At 35.2% G+C, this 16,315-nt stretch overlaps 2 protein-coding genes, 1 long non-coding RNA gene and 1 other non-coding gene across 8 annotated transcripts in view; 3 read left to right on the top strand and 1 right to left on the bottom strand.

The window, feature by feature from the left end:
• LOC109094305 (charged multivesicular body protein 2Bb) overlaps positions 1-3,662 on the bottom strand; it is a 338,419-nt gene extending 334,757 nt beyond the window's left edge. The window contains exon 1 of one of the 2 annotated variants that reach the window (XM_042757432.1): positions 3,253-3,662. The gene's annotated coding sequence lies outside the window, so the exon portion shown is untranslated. The remainder of the gene's footprint in view (positions 1-3,252) is intronic. The other variant, XM_042757437.1, reaches the window with a different exon arrangement.
• Positions 1-10,333, top strand: part of LOC109064757 (CD99 antigen-like protein 2) — a 289,995-nt gene extending 279,662 nt beyond the window's left edge. Inside the window, exons 1-10 of one of the 3 annotated variants that reach the window (XM_042757451.1) lie at positions 4,551-4,709; positions 4,849-4,913; positions 7,619-7,657; positions 7,912-7,962; positions 8,080-8,109; positions 8,583-8,624; positions 8,985-9,005; positions 9,461-9,493; positions 9,799-9,846; positions 10,248-10,333. In XM_042757451.1, coding sequence (XP_042613385.1) covers positions 4,853-4,913; positions 7,619-7,657; positions 7,912-7,962; positions 8,080-8,109; positions 8,583-8,624; positions 8,985-9,005; positions 9,461-9,493; positions 9,799-9,846; positions 10,248-10,288 — 366 coding nt within the window. In that variant the 5' untranslated portion in view covers positions 4,551-4,709; positions 4,849-4,852 and the 3' untranslated portion in view covers positions 10,289-10,333. Of the gene's footprint in view, positions 1-4,550; positions 4,710-4,848; positions 4,914-7,618; positions 7,658-7,702; positions 7,742-7,911; positions 7,963-8,079; positions 8,110-8,582; positions 8,625-8,984; positions 9,006-9,460; positions 9,494-9,798; positions 9,847-10,247 lie in introns of those variants that run through there. The other 2 variants (XM_042757459.1, XM_042757466.1) reach the window with 2 other exon arrangements.
• A 149-nt stretch (positions 10,334-10,482) lies between these two features.
• Positions 10,483-14,653, top strand: LOC122145244. 2 transcript variants are annotated; one of them, XR_006160189.1, is made up of 3 exons: positions 10,483-10,559; positions 10,693-10,716; positions 14,622-14,653. It is a non-coding gene; the product is annotated as an uncharacterized LOC122145244 (long non-coding RNA). The 2 variants fall into 2 exon arrangements; XR_006160188.1 differs by lacking the exon at positions 14,622-14,653 and adding an exon at positions 11,356-11,480.
• A 423-nt stretch (positions 14,654-15,076) lies between these two features.
• On the top strand, positions 15,077-15,167 carry trnar-ucu. The gene is given in 2 exon segments: positions 15,077-15,113; positions 15,133-15,167. It is a non-coding gene; the product is annotated as a tRNA-Arg (tRNA).
• Positions 15,168-16,315: the final 1,148 nt, after the last annotated feature.

Below are 16,315 nucleotides of genomic sequence, written 5' to 3'. Positions count from 1 at the left end.
TCAGAGTTTGTTTGTATCTACAGACTCCTTGTCAGAATGCATTCAGAACAACAGCACGTTTAACCTGGGAGCTCCAACCCTCCCCCATCTCTCACTCTACCGCTTCTTATTTTCTCTCTCTCTCTCCAGTTCCACTGTTCCAAGAACAGTTGTGTAATTTGTTACATATGCACACATGGAGTGTAGTTGGCATTCAGAGCATGAGGGAAAATTGTTTTGTTATTTGTTCACCCTCATGTCATCCAAACACAGTACTTTTGTTCATCTTCTTCCAAACACGAATTAAGAAATTTTTAATGAAACCTGAGAGATTTCTGTCCCTCATTGGAAAGTCCTGGCAAACCAAAAATTAGTGGGTCTACGTTTTGTGAAGATCTATGATTGCTTTGATGACAAGATTTCATTTAGACTTTTATTTACATCTAAACAATGATACATTTTTTTTTTAACATCACATGATGTAAACACGGAAGCTCAAATGATTCATATGGATTCATTTTACAATGCCTTTATGATTATTTTGAATCTTCTAAACTTTGGTTACATGGACTTTTAATGTAGGGACGGGAACCTCTCAGGTTTTAGTTCAAATATTGTAATTTGTGTTTTGAAGATTAACCAAAGTCTTACGGTTTCAGAACGACATAAGAGTGAGTAAATAATGACAGAATTTCCATATTTTACTTACATTAATAATGTAATTAATCAATATGGCATTAGGACTTATTCAGTGTCACCTATCAGCTTCATACTGTTGACAGTGGTTTTAAGGCATGAATATATAAATGTTACAATTTAATAATATATAATTTATTTTTCTGTCCTCAACACAATCATTGCAAAATATGCACTATATGTACAGTATGTCTGTGTTGTATTATTTGTTTAAAAGAGTTATATGATTGAGCTGTGGTCATTTTGTAAAGAATACAATGATACAAGGACCATTTTGGTATATATATGGTATATATATATATCACACACACACACACACACACATCAATATGCATGCCAATACAAGTTTAGTTAAAGAATTTATATCATTCTATTATCTCTCTCTTGCACAAGCACACAAATAATATACACCTAGAAACATTACTGTTTTTATTATCATTATAAGTTTTTTTGTTTTTAATTAAACTCTATAGAATAAGACATCTTCCACAAGCAACACAATGAAATCTGGGTTGACTACAACCTATCTGCCCTCTATTTGTCCTTCAGATAGGAAATGTAAGCGCTTCAATGGGTTCTGTTGTCATAGCACTTCATTGTTGGTTTTTTTTGTTTTGGGGTTTTTTTTCGTCACTGATCTGGGTGTTGGGGTTCTTTTTGAGGGTAATTTGGATGTTTTGCGCGGTTTTGGTGGGATATGGTGACTGTGCTGACACTTGAGATTCCTCTCACGTTCAGAGCGGAGTATTTAATCGGTGAGTCACAATGCTAGTGGCGTGAAATTGTAGCCGTTTTGCAAAAAGAAGAAATAGATAAATATATAGCCTATATATATATCCTACTCTAAACAATGGAAACGATAACGCATAATCAAATCTTTGCCGATTTATGGAACATCTATAGGCAATACATTGGTGAATGAAAACAAAAAGAACAAATAAAAAGACATAAAGCTGTAGCAATGAGTTCTCCCTGAATCTCTCCATAACTAATGGCTGAAAGCATGAACCAAATTCCAAACGCTCTCACATCTTAAGCGCACAACAGGCGAACCACAGGTTTCTATGGCAAGCCGTTTATTGCGTAAACCCAACTAGTAGCCTATATAGTTTTATGTCTCTGTATTTTCACATTATATTTAATATTACTAATAACTGAACTTAAATGGGCCTTTCTGGCTAGTTAAATATATAAAATCAATTCTAACTTTACATAAATGTTACCTGGTGACATACAGGTACGAGTATCCAATTGTAAATAAGCTCTAACTGAAAAGCATAACAATTAACCACTGAGAGTTACGAGTTTCAGAAATCCTGGGTTTGGAGGGATTGAAGTTTAGCTCTATAGGCCTGTCAAACTCACCTGAACTAAAGTAATCACTGTCTTCAGGATTAGTAAAATAATTCAGGTAGGTAAACTTGGACAACCTTGAAACAACTGAAATACAATAATCTGTGAATAGTTGATATAAAATATAAAGAAATTGATGGAAAAACTGCATTCAATTTTTCTGCCACTTACAATGGAATATTCGTTGTAACTGCTGTTGCAATGGGATAAGTGTTCCTGTGGGCTCAGTGGTAGAGTGTTAGCAGCACAAAAGGTTGTGGGTTCGATTCCCAGGGAACACATGTTAAGTAAAAAATGTTAGCCTGAATGCACCTGTAAGTCGCTTTGGATAAAAGCGTCTGCTAAATGCATAAATGTAAATGTAATGAAAATAAGTACTAGTACATAAGTACTAATTGAATAGACAGCCCTATAATAGTGACTTAATATGGAATACAAATACTATTTATTGAATAGTTACTACTGGAAATTGAAAAATACACTTGTTAGTATAGGATTACTCGTTAGTAATTATACATACATCCTGAAAATAATATAATAACAAAATATGCTTTTAATTTATATGAATAAATGTTAAATAGGCTTGCCATAGGTTTCCATAAAACTTCCAGTGCGATTAACTGGTATAAGATATTTGCTTTAGTGTATCTGACAGCAGAAAAATGAGACATCCATAAACTGTACACCATCATCAGGCGGCAGTCAGATGATGCCATGCTTAGAAACCACTGACAGCCCTAGATATCATATCTCAACTTTTATTGTTAATTTTCGCTCATATATCGTGTCTTTGTTCTCTGTTGTCTTTTTGGGAAGGTGAATTGAAGGGAATTGAATTTATGAAATGTGATACAGTATTGCATATAAACTTAATGAGCAAACAAGTTCTTTTATCATTAATGGCAGCAAAGAGTCCACTAAATTTAATTTAAACGAGAATAAGGTGTTGTTCCATTTTTGAGTCCCCGATTTCAAATTCAAATTAGTTTTAAAAAGCTCAAAATTGGACATATGGAATGATTTGAATTTGTATGCGTCTACATTAACAGGTGGAAGGAAAGCAGATATTTTCACTGGTTACTGACAGCCAGTGAAGCGCAACACGTTAGTGGAAAAACGACACCCCCATTAATGTCAGTATATTAAAACAAAAATACCGAATCAGTGCTGTCCACTCTTAATTCTCATTCCAGGAGTTTATCAGGTTAGTAACAGGGCACTTACCAGAGTCACCTTTTGCTCCCTTGTTGATCAGTGCCAAAGCTGGGACACCCGGTGCATGTCTTAAAGACGCATCCAATAATTTCAATCAAATTCCGTGATCACAATCCACATCTCGACATATATACCATAATATCACGTACAAAATGAGAAGGATCGCAAAAATAAACAGTGCAACCAGTATTGCTTTGGTGACTGGGGATATTAAAGACTGCATGATACCGGCGAGCTGGAGAAAGCGGACACCGTGAGCGCAATGAAGATGGATACACGTTCAGGCGCCAGCTGCGTCCGATCCGGTCCGTGTCTGCATTGGTGCGTGCCGAGTGGGGAACCTAGAGTGAAACGCGTGGGCTCTTCAAAATCATGACACGCGAAAGAGCGCTGCCATCCACTGGTGATCTCTCACACCATTTGCGCAAGGGGCACGATAGTCTGAGGTCCCTTCAGGATACCCATCATCCAACACTGCTTGTTCAAAAGATAGATTAAATAAATTAAATCATAAATGATAAGAATGTTAATGTGAAATGTGAATGGTCTTCGAAAAAGGAAAGAAAAAGAAAAGGGAAAAAATAAATAGCTCTTCGGATGGAATTAGGTTGCGTTACAAAGTGCTTTAAAAAAATCGCAAACCTTAGGTTCTGAAATGAGTAGATGCTCTTGGTATTAGGGTTTTGTCCAACAAATGAGGTGTCCTTGAATTATATTGTAACCAGATCCGCTGACAAAGATGACAATGGGTTGTGTTTTATTTAATTTCAACTGTGCAAGTCAAGTCATGTATCCGATAATGGTGATTCTCAGTGAGTCAGATCAGAAATATTTACCATAATCAAATTCACATCCTGTAGAGCTGCTTGCACGCTTCTATTGTTGCAACGCGTTCGTTTAACACTAGATGGCGTAAGAAGCCAGTCTATTTGCTATCTGCTAGGGGGCGCTATTGCCATGCCAACACTAATGCCAAAAAATGTTAAACTTAGAAACGCATCCAAAACTGGCACGCGCATATTCAGTGATTTTTGAGCAGGAAAAAAAATTCAAATAAAAAAACTTAAACCTAATCTTAAACCCCAATGGTACTGTTAATCTATTACAAGTAAACACGCTGTTTGTACAAAATGTTGTGGCAGACATCACATAAGAATGTGTTACAACGTCACCTTCAGCAGATTACTGGTTTTACCTAAAGATTTCTCTCCACCGTGTATCAGATATAAGAGTTATATATTTTCATTTGTAAAGTCTATATGAAGAATGTTTTTTTTTTTAATAATTCATCCACTACATAAGCCGCTAAGCCTGTTCTAACGAGTTCAAAAAAGCGCACGCAGGTAGGGCGTGGCGAGGCGCGTCTTTTTCCTGCACAGTGTTTTTGAATCATCACTCCTGATTAGACTTTACAGACCAGCCGCACTGAGGAGCAGCATTGGGCCACGCTCGGATCACTCAGAGGGGTGGGTAACTGAACTTAGTTACTGCTCAACTTTACCTTCGAAATACTTGTAGCCTAGTTGTTGGCTTCAAGGCTAGTAAAGTCTTATGCGAATTATTGAAATTGCGCTAAATTTGTTTTAACCTGATATATTTTCACAGCAAGATGACTTCATACACGTGGATTTTACTTATTCTGGCAAGTCTTGTGGCAACAAGAGCGCAAGGTATGGTTTCCCTATCTAAACTGTTGACGTTTTGTTTTGGTAACAGCGCTTGTAATTTGTAGCACTGGGAAGTATATCGTGTCCAAAATAACGCAACAAATACGCAGGAGTCATACCGTGCTCTGTATGAACGATATAAACGCTCGTTTCAGTTGCTCGTAAATAAGCTGTAACTGAAGCGATGAATTAAACATGTTTGCCCACCGACGGTTATTTACCGTTTTGTATTGCGGAAAAAGTTGAACGTTTGAAAGAACAAAAAACTTTGGTTTGGTGCATTGGTTTGACTCTTCGAAATGAAATCTTTCCACATACAAGCTGCATGACTCACCAACCCACGGGATTAATGGCAAGAGAGTTTGTAGCAGCAAGCGTGTTGTTGTTTCTGTAACATGGGATTGGTAACATCACGTAATCCCTTACGAAAATTAACCATGGTTTTACTACAAATAAAACCATGGTAACCACAGATTAACCATTGTTTTGCTACACTAACAATAGTTTAACCATGGTATTTATAATAAAACTGTGGTTATACGATTGGTAACCAATACCAAAAAAAAACATGGTTACTACACTTTTATTACAATAAAACCATGGTTATTTTCATAAGGGATATTTTTAAAAAGCATGATGAAAAGTTAAGGACATACAAATAAAGCAGAGTTGAAACTGAGATTAGTGATCCTTCCACGTATTCCCAGCTCCCTTTGCTTTTATTCACAACTTAAAATATGGACTTTACATGTTAATATGCATAAGTTAGCTGTTATTGTTATTAGATCCCCCCCCCCCCCCAATTATAATTATAAAAACAAACCTTCAATAGTATACTGTCTTTGCCTGTTGTTTGAGGCTTTTGTTCAATTTGAAATATTGTAAATCTTACATTAACAATGTATGATGCAAGCAGTTGCACGGGTGGCATGTGATAATTTTACACTGTTCAATATTTTAGTGTTTTTTGCAGGTGTATCAGTGAGTGACAATAAATCATTTTGGCAGACGCTACCACAACATTGTTAATGAACCAATGATAACAACTTTCTCATTGTTTGGTATCGATGCTAGCTTGGGAAGCAACTCAAATCTCACGTTAGACTTTGAAGGTCACAGAAAAATTGTTTTTTTTTCAGAAACATCAAATTTGGTCTGCATTATCAGCTGTTAAGTTGCCTTGAACAGTGCGCTAATAAAACTTGATCACATGGCTTTCTGTGTTCCTGCATTGAGTTTCAAAGTAAACCACAGCTTCTCGTTTTTTTTACTGAATGGCACATTGATGTTTTGGCACGATGTGATATTAGATTCTTCTTGCTGGTTTAGGGTTTTGATGTCGAGAAATGTTCAGAGAGCAGCACGGCAGGCATAGTGTACAGGCCAGAACAAAATCAGACACACCCAAATTTTAATTTGAATATTTTAGTAATACTTGCATCACTCAAGTTTGCCCGAATCTTTGTTTTTCCCAAAATCTTAATGTAGTACTTCTCAAATATTTTTTTTTTATGCAGTGCAAGACGATTGCATAAACAATGCACCCAGAGAAAAGGATCACTCTGGTTTCAGCTGTGACTCAACCACGAGTCATCATCATGGGTTTTGCGTAGACCATAATGAAAACAGTCCATTGCCCTGGCAACGTAAGCCACAGGATGCGCTGCCAGGGTGTTTCGTGTGGCAGGCACACAGTCGCACGCTTAACATCACGTGTGTCGCGTGTAGTGTACATCCGAAATCATATATGTTTCATATTTTTATGGTAAAAATAATTTACATACAATTTTGCTTTATGTCACTTCAAGGGTTGGGAGGGTTTGGTCACAATGGGAATCTAATACGACACACAATAGATACATACAGTGTATAGCTGGGTGGGGGTTTCCAGGTGAAAGACAACTGTCAAATTCCAATCATTTAGCCTAGTCAAGACTTTCACATTCTGAGAACTAGACTGGTTTATTTTTGAGATGATTTTGAGTCTGTTCATTTGGGCGTCATGCAGTAGTAACTTTGCAAAAGGAAAAGCACTAGATGCTGTCTTGTTACTTACTTAGAACACTTCAAAATTAGCTGCAATGCTAATAGCCTTTATATTTGGAAATGATTTCGAGAAAACAATTGTCATTTGAGTCGCTTCACTTGAGTTCGATTTGCATCCTTTATTTGGGTTTTGTACTGTGGTGTGGAGCCACATGTAAATTGCATAATTCAGCTCAAATCATGCTAATTGGTTTGCATTTGATCAAATTAACAATTTCAATCGCTAATGAACTAGTTCATAAATTAATCAGTCAAATTCCATTAGGCATTTATGGGAAGTTTATTGTAATGAATATTTTACATACCGGCTGTATTTGGAGTGTGACTGCGTATTGCTTAGATATGCATAAATTTGCTGCTTGCAGTGGATATATTGGCCTTAGTAAATCCAACGAGTGCTTTTGAAGTGGTTGGATGCATTATCTATTGTAAAGTTTTTTTTTTCTTCAGTTTTTATAGGACACAGACTGGAAATTTGTATATGTCTGTTTTCTAGACATGCACAGTTTTGATTTAGTTAAATAAGATTAGATTTAAGCTTGAGTTTTGATCAGGGTTAAACTGGCCATAAAACTAATAGAGAAATAAGATATATATATATATATATATATATATATATATATATATATATATATATATATAAAAAAACTGTTTTCTTGCAGATTTTGACCTCGGTGATGCTTTTGGTGATGTTGTCAAGCGTAAGTAAAGAAGACTTTCTATTTAATTAAACTGTTTTCTTGCAGATTTTGACCTCGGTGATGCTTTAGGTGATGATGTCACGCGTAAGTAAAGAAGACTTTCTATTTAATTTGTGTCCTCTCTTTAATGTTATATATTTAAATGTAAATAAATAAATATTAAATATAATAAAGTAGTTCTGTGTATACTGTTCTAGTGTATCACTATTTATATTGTTGTTTCAAACAATTAACAATATTATTATGATCTTAAGCCACTCCGAAGCCAACAGTGAAACCAGCCCCACCGAAAAACCCAGATTCAGGTAACCTTTAACATTATGCTCAAACATAATTTAGTTGCTATTGTTGTATTGATTGAGTTAGGCACATGGAAGTATATGCAAAGACTTATTTAATATGGTTTTGTCTTGCTCTTGTAGGATTTGATATTTCAGATGCCTTCGATTTTGGTAAGAGTGTTTGGGCTTAGAAATATTGACAAAAATATTGACACTTTTGTGGTTTCCTTTATTAGGGACTGCTGAATATATGATGATCAGTACATTGATTAAACTCATTGTTTATTCATGTCCTCATTAGTTTATGTATTTTAATTTGAAATGTCCTGTATAAGCTTTCACTCTTCCCTCTGTAACATGATGGACATTTTGTAGTACTGCATGGCAAAATGAACACCACCTTTGGATATTTTAAGTGTTTTTAATTTAATTTTGTAATTACTCTCAAAAAAAAAAAAAAAAAAGGTAATGGTTTTTGTTTAAAAATGAAAAATTTCTTTAAATTGCAGTTCAGTAAATTCCTCTGTCATGTCAATTGAAATTCCACCATGCATTGGTTTTCAGTTTAATAACTAAACTTGAATTACCCTAAATTCAAAATAAAAAATAAAAAAAACTTTATGACCATTGTTTGTTGTACACAGACCCTAAAAAACCTGAAGTGGTTCCCCCCAAAAAAGAAGATGGTAAGAGAACATTATACTGAGGTGTTTATGTAATTATGTGTAAAGTTTGTGGGTTACACTTTTATTTTAAGGTTCCCTTATTGTAGTGTTATCGTATATTAATTAAAGTAATGGTAATTAGCAACATGTATTAGTGTTAATGTTTAGGGTCAGTTAAAAGTTAGTACGTGTAACAAGGACACTGTTTAATGAAATGCTACCAGATTATATAGTAATGTTTAAGTGATCCAAAGTGCATTTATTTGGAGGTTTTTATTGAGCTCATTTAAGGTAATTTATTGACATTTTTTGTCTTGTTTGTAAATACATGCTTTAATACAATTGATGTACTGCATTGTTCCTTTTTTATTTTATTTGCAGATAAAAAGAAACCATCTGAAGGTAAACTATACATATGCATACACGCAGTGGAGGTGGAAAGTAACGAATTACATTTACTCACGTTACTGTAATTGAGTAGCTTTTTTGTGTAGCTCTACATTTTAAAGTAATTTTCCAGACTGTAATTTTACTTTTACTTTAAGTATATTTTATTTGAAGTATTGTACTAAAACACATTAATTACTGAGTAAAAACAATTTTAAATTTTAAACAACCTGCTTTTTACTTTTACTTGACTAGATTTTTAGACTTGTACTTTTACTTGTACTTAAGTAAAATTTCATTAATGTAATGGTAATTTTACTTGAGTAGAATATTTTCATACTCTTTCCACCTCTGCATTACACGGCACTGTAAGTCAGTTAGTTTCTACTTCAAATCAGGTGTTACTTTGTTTTTTGTACAGTAATCAAGCTACAAATGTAAAAAAATAACATGATGTTTTTCATTCTCAGGTGAATTCGATCTGTCTGATGCATTTGGTCCAGGTAAAAATTGAGTGTTTTTGCATTTTCTCAGGAACTTTCAGACTGTGTGTACTACACACTGTGTAGTGTGCTGTTTTGTTTTGTTTGCTTTCTTTTAGAAAAAAATAAAATAGATATTGGGTATTAATGTGTTTCATTAAATAGTTATGTATTTATGTAAGCTACAGTTAGCTGTTATTCATGGCTATTACCAGTGCTATTAGTTTTCCTGTTTTTCTTGTTTTAAAGGATATTTAGAATTATTTGAAATACTAACAGATTATCCCATAAGTGTTTCATTAATATTTTTTCCCCACTCTTTCCAGATACTGAGCCCAAAAAGCCTGTGGTCCCACCCAAAGAGAGAGGAACTGGTATGTTTCTGCCAACATCTGTTTGTTAGGGTCTTGTAATGGTGTAATTTTTGGGTTATTTTTACTATGTTTATGAGAGTGCACATTGTCTATTTTTAATAATAATGCCTGACTTCATTTACATGAAAAATTCATTTATTGCAATGTTTTTTGAAGTTGTTTACAATCAGGCCACCAAATACAATGTAATTTGATCTTAACTGTAAATGTAATGACAAATAAAATCTTACTTGGATATACAACTGCCCACTGATCTACCACTTTAATTCAAATTGAGCAAAAACACAAGTAGAGCTACAATGTTGGCCTAATAGCAGTTCACACATAGGCTTATCACCTGTTATTTTCCACCAGCAGACAGAGAGCGTGCATCAACTTTGCATTTATTTTTTTTATTCAAGGTGGTGGAGAATTTTTGATGACAAAGACCTCTTTGAAGTGAATGAAGGGGGGTGAAATACAAGCCCGATGGAGGCCGAGTGGAGGGTTTACAGCATTATTTTTCTTAGTTCTGGGTTTTCTTAGGTTTCTCTGACTCAGATTTAGCGGCCAATTTCAAGCCCTAAATGCAGTCACAATTACCTAAACCTGAAAGCATTGTTATTAAATGTGTTTTCTATGAAGTACACATCAGTGCTTTGAATGAATCTGACTCTGGTTTTTGGTTTTGCTTTAAGGGCGAGGAGGAGAAATTCCTCAGAATAATGAAAATGGTATTTATTTCCTTACATTTTTATGCAAATACTTGCAATTTTGATGTGATAAATTTTCATTTTTTATTTCATAGTCTCGAATAGTAAGATTTATTTTCATTTTTTCCTGAAATTAATTTATGTTTCTCATTAGATGGAGCCTCTGATCAACCTCAAGGTAAATATTAAACATTCATTAATTTCATTCAAATTGTACTTAAGGTTTTGAGTCCATCTATCAGTGATTGTTTTGGAAAAACTGTCAGCCACAAAGTGAAGGTTGTTATGGATTTTACTTAAGGAGTCCACTGAATAATGAAAATGAGTGCCTCTGGGAAGTGTCTTTGTTTTAGCTCTCACTCACTCTCTGTTTCCTCACTTCACTTCGAGCTGTTGTCCTTTCCGAAGCTTGGTTTACTTGCCAGTGTTGTCGGTCTTTTCCCAGTGGACGTTAGCATGATGTCCCTGCTTCAGATTACTTCTTTAATCAAGAATGAGAAAAGTTCATGAGTCTGACCACAAAGCTAAAATATTTTTAGCCTACAGAGCAAGACCATGAAAACTGCACTAGTCTGATGACTAACTGTCCACACAGTTCTTATATAAGAACAGGGCGGTTCAACTGACAAAAACAATTATTGTAGGCAGTACATGTTGAGGTTTTCCACTAGCAGATGCTTTCTGTGTTGGAACAGTTAAGTGGTTGGTGAACAGTCGTATGCTGTCGTTTTAGTATATTTAAAGACTGATTACTTTACCTGTTCATTCTGCCAGTGGTTGTGTCCTAAATCTCTGCTTCGATTGCCTGTTGTTGCAGATCTTCAGTGGCTCCAGATTATCAAGATGCTAGTCGATAATATACCAGAAGGCCTCAGTGCTTGGATTGCCCAGTTAATCAAAGTAGTAAAGCCCATGCTAGAGCAGTTACGAGGACTTCTGAAGTGTAACAGAGGAAAAAGCACGGAGCTCTAACTATCCTGGATAGCAACCTTCTTTACTTGTATTGGGATTTGAAATGGGTTTCACACATTGTTACATGGTTTTTGAAAGTTATTGCTTGTAAGGCTGGGACTGCTGGTGCTTATGGTCTTTTATGGATGAGTTGCATGTTTGGTAATGATCAAGTGATTCGTGATTGTATTGATTTAGGACATCTGGCAATGAGGAATTAATCTTATTGTATTCCTGACTGGTTTTACTGGTTTCTCTGTGTGTTGGTAAGGATTTATAATAATCTATAACACCTAGTGTTAAAATGTTTGGAGAGTTGGGAAGGTTTTTAAAAGCATTTTGCAAAAAATTCAAAAAGACTACCGTACTTTTATTCTTCAATTAAATTGATCAAATATATAATACTGAATAATTTTAAGTTAAAATAATTTTGAATTGCAATATTTTACAATAATATTCCATAACACAATACCATTTTTACTGTATTTCTGAGGAAATAAATGCAGACATGGTAAGCATAAGAGATTTCTTTCATAAAACAATGAAAAACGTCTTTAAAAACTTTAACACAACTCTTTAGCAACTTACTGACGATATTATATATTTGTATATAATAAAGCATCTTTAGGTGGAAGCCCAAAGTATACAATAAATGATGATCCTGGCTGGGAAATAAATATCAAAGCATTTGTTTTTAAAAAGGGATTTCCCCGTCATCTTTTCCTCAGGACATCCTTTGTGACTACTGGTTATTACACTCCCCCACCATCCCCCCCCCCCGCCCCCCGGCCCCCATTGTGTTATACAATATAGATGTAAAAGGCACGCACTCTGAATTTTTGCCAATAGACATCAAACAGATTGACTGGTTTTGCATGGCATGTCTCAGATGAGGAATTTTACGGTACAGTAAATTAAACCCAAGGCCATGTTGAGCATTCCATTACTGCGCTTCCTTTTTTCTCTGCTCATGGCTGCCATTTTATGTTCCCATTTCTTGAGAATGAATGTTTGTGGCAGAAACATTGTCACACAGCAATTCTCTTTTGGCGAAAACTTGGTTTTAGACTTAGTTGACCTCGAAAATGTACCAGAAGATTGAAGTTGGCAAATGTTTGTCTGTGTGTGGGTCTCAACCAGAAGCTTAGCGCATGCAGGGATTACGCTGTCCCAAATCTCAAAGAGAGTCGAGGCGCTATAGGGATGTTTTTAACAACAGACGCTGTGATGTTTAAGGTTAAAAGAGGCTGATTTATTACACAGACAATCTTAAAAATAAATTCTCCTTATTGCCATCAGTGGTTTCATGAGAAACTTTTAACATAGGCTATGTTCAGACTCCAGGCAAATCAGGTTTTTTTTTTTTTTCCTCAAATATTTTCGAACAGACTGTCTGCACTATTAATTGCAAGTGATCAAATCAGATTTGTGTGTCCAGACGTAACCAACTTATCTGCATGGGGTTGATTTGGTTATGACGTAGACGTACCCACATTTTTTGATGAGGATTTCAAAAACAGACATCTCGATCTCCAAATAAGTGTCTGTCAAGTCGCAGTTGCGAAACTGCTCTGTCACACAAGATAAAAATCTGCGATGGAGGAGACTAGTATATATTGTATATACCATGCAGCATGTCACATTTTGAAATGCTATTTGAGGATTTGAGCATTTCAGACCACCTCCTTATATCTTTTGGGGTGGGGGGTCTAGACATTCAAAACCCATCTGAATATGCAAAAAAATATATATTTTTTTTCTGACAGTCTGAATAAGCCCATAGAACCTTTCTGTTAATCAAAATGTTCTAGTGCCCGGCAACATTCTTTAATATATTTTTTTTTTTTTTTCACACTATTATTTATTGGGGATTTCCAAAATGGTTATTCTGCTATATGGCATTGTTGTATAACCCCCTTTTGGAGCTTTTTTTTTTTTTACCACACATGGCAGACATGTATTTTGAAGCACATGGTAGTTTGCATGTACTGTTGGTTAATCTTTTGCATATATCCATGTTGGCTGGTTTTGTTTTTCATGACTAAGACTCCTTTTTAACATTGGCATTCACCTTGGTGTTTGTTGTCCTTATTTTTTTTTTATTTTTTTTTACTCAAAGCTCACGATTTGTCTGGTTTTCTTTTCCACAGAAGTAGCTGTTTTCTGTCACTCTTTGATTCTTGAGTAGGCATCAATTAAAAAACATTTAAGCAGCTTTTTTTGTATCTGTTACAAAACATTCTTTTTACATAAAGTGAAATATGAGAATTCATCCTCTGTTTGGCTCAACGGCTGTGACCTGTTCTGTTCTTTTAATTGTCAGCACATCTCGCTGTGTAAACACCATCAACATGGCACAGTTGAGAATGTACTGAGCATGTGTGAAGAACACTGGCCTGCCAGCTAAGTAGCAGTTGCCTCTTATCTAGCTGCCTAAAGTTTAGGGAGACAAATCTGCATACTTCATATCTGAAATTATTGTGGCAGTCATTAGTTTAGATCAGTAGTTTTGCTTAGTTCAGTTGACCGCCTCCTGCATGTGTGACGTGTCGTACACAAAAATAGTTTTTGGCCGGCAACGCCCAGCATGTTTACACTGGATAACATGCCCCAGTGGTATCCCAGCAACTCATCAACTACGAAATTTCTAGTTTAGTAAATTGCACAATTTCAAATATGTAGTGACTCACTTTAGTATTATGAATCTCTTTCTGATCTATAGTAGGCTACAATTAAATCATTTCATTTAGTGACTGTATGATTTTAAATGAAGCAAAACCCTAAGTAAGTCTGTATGTGTGCTGTAAACTGTACTAGTTGCTATAATCTGTTAATAAAAAACAGGTCTAGTTGAAGAACAATATGTACAGTAACATTTGCCAAGTTTTCTGTGGAGAATAGGAAACAGCTGTTGCACCCCCTAGTGGCCAAAACTATTACCGTTTGCTTGCCATACTGTTATATTCCCATGTTACTGTAGTTTTTTGTTATCAAGCTCTAATAGTTAACTGATGAAGCCATTTATAAAAAAAATAAAATAAATGAACCTAAAAAATGGCCACACTCTTAAAGCATATTTTAAAACCGGCCTTTGTCCTCTTTTATGTGTGTGTTCTATCCCTTTAAATGTAGGAGCCATGGCTGCCATCATCAGTTCTGTGGGGTGGTGCTATCCTCCGTGCCGTCCTCAAGGTTACTTTGCCTAACCAGAAAAAGAAACTGTGTTTCAAAGTACAAGGAGGTGAGTTTGGCACTTTTCCTTCAGTGTACGAATCAGAATCTTCATATAAGAACTACCCTTGGTTTGGATTTTATAAAAGTTGCCTTACTTTTTTGAGGAGTTCTGGTTGCAAAAACAAAACTCTTTAGACTTTCAAACTTTTTTAATCTCAAAACATTTTTATCATTTTGCTTCACACCTGTATATTAACACTTGTGGGAGCCACACGTACTTGGGTTATTCTGAAGAAGCTCAACTAACGCAGCAGCTTTTGTAGAGGAAGTGGGGGTTGGGCGTATGAACGGGTGGCAAGCAGTTTAACTGCTTTGCTTGTATCAGACAAAAGCCCTCGGGGCCCTCAACAGGTGGCTCTGTGGCGCAATGGATAGCGCATTGGACTTCTAAGCTACACTTAGAGAAGTGATTCAAAGTTTTGGGTTCGAGTCCCACCAGAGTCTGTGTTTTTTGAAAAGAGTGATTAAAAAGAGGCTAACAGTACAATTAGTACGGTTGTTGTCCAAGTATAAGTTATGTGAACATAAGACTTTAATAACACGGATTAATGAAAAATGGCTTTAACAAAATTAAATATCATGGATAAGCTAAAAAGTACCTTCTTGTAGGGGAGGATCCAGAGAGTGGCAAAAAAAAAAACCGTGGTACTTCAGTCTGATCCTCAAGGTAAGATGTTTTTTTTTTTAATTATGTTTTTTAAGCTTAATGTGAATTTAAGAATGCAGTTCTTACACCATGTTCCTATACAATTGTAGTTATTTTTTTCAACCTTTCTCTCATAACTGGAGAGAAGTTTCTTTGACCAGTTTTTATTTTTATATGGATTTCATTGTTTTCTGATACAAGTCTCTCCTAGTATATAACATCATTCGCTATTTTTCTCTCCCAAAGTTCTCAGCAACCTGCTCCGTATCATCGTAACTGCGTTGGATCTGCACACTGAAAGTATATATGCACACCGAGCATGTACAGCTATGGGAGCCTAAACCCTATGGGAAACATCTGTTACATGAAAGGCTGGTTAAATTAATGTTTTTAGAATACTAGTGTAAGTGTTTTTTTTGTTTGGTTTTCTTTTTTTATATATTATTGGATTATCTAGGTTGTATTGACTCTAATCTTTATTTTGTTTAAGAATGTTTTTTTTTTTTCTGTATTCAATCTTTTTGTGAACTAATTGTTCATCTTTAGAGGAGGTAGAGTCACTTTTTAAATGGCCTTTAGTGTTTCTTTTAGTATTTCAGAAAGTGCCAATGTAAGATACTGCACTTTGAAATGACAAAATTGTTACTATTTTTGTAGAAATACAGCAAGTTGCAAAAGCCAGGGACTTGCTTTTGTAAAGCACAAGCTGTCTATATAGAGGTGAATGCATCAGTTAGGCTTTTGTTCATTCTTGCATTACTCTGAATTATAGAAACTGCCTTTTTTTTTTCCAAAATCAAACAGAAGACTATGAGGAAGATGAGGAGGAGGTTGCGCTGATGGGAATCTATGAGATGTGATGGCAAAATGTCAACTAAAATAAAAAGGAATGAGTTTAAAATTATAGGATGCCAACTCATTTCTGCGTCTTTTTGCATTTTTTTAA

The sequence above is a fragment of the Cyprinus carpio genome, chromosome A1 (genome assembly GCF_018340385.1).
Source record: "Cyprinus carpio isolate SPL01 chromosome A1, ASM1834038v1, whole genome shotgun sequence".
Taxonomy (NCBI): domain Eukaryota; kingdom Metazoa; phylum Chordata; class Actinopteri; order Cypriniformes; family Cyprinidae; genus Cyprinus; species Cyprinus carpio.
The sequence above is the reverse complement of the archived record's forward strand: the minus strand, read 5'-3'. Positions and strand labels throughout refer to the sequence as shown.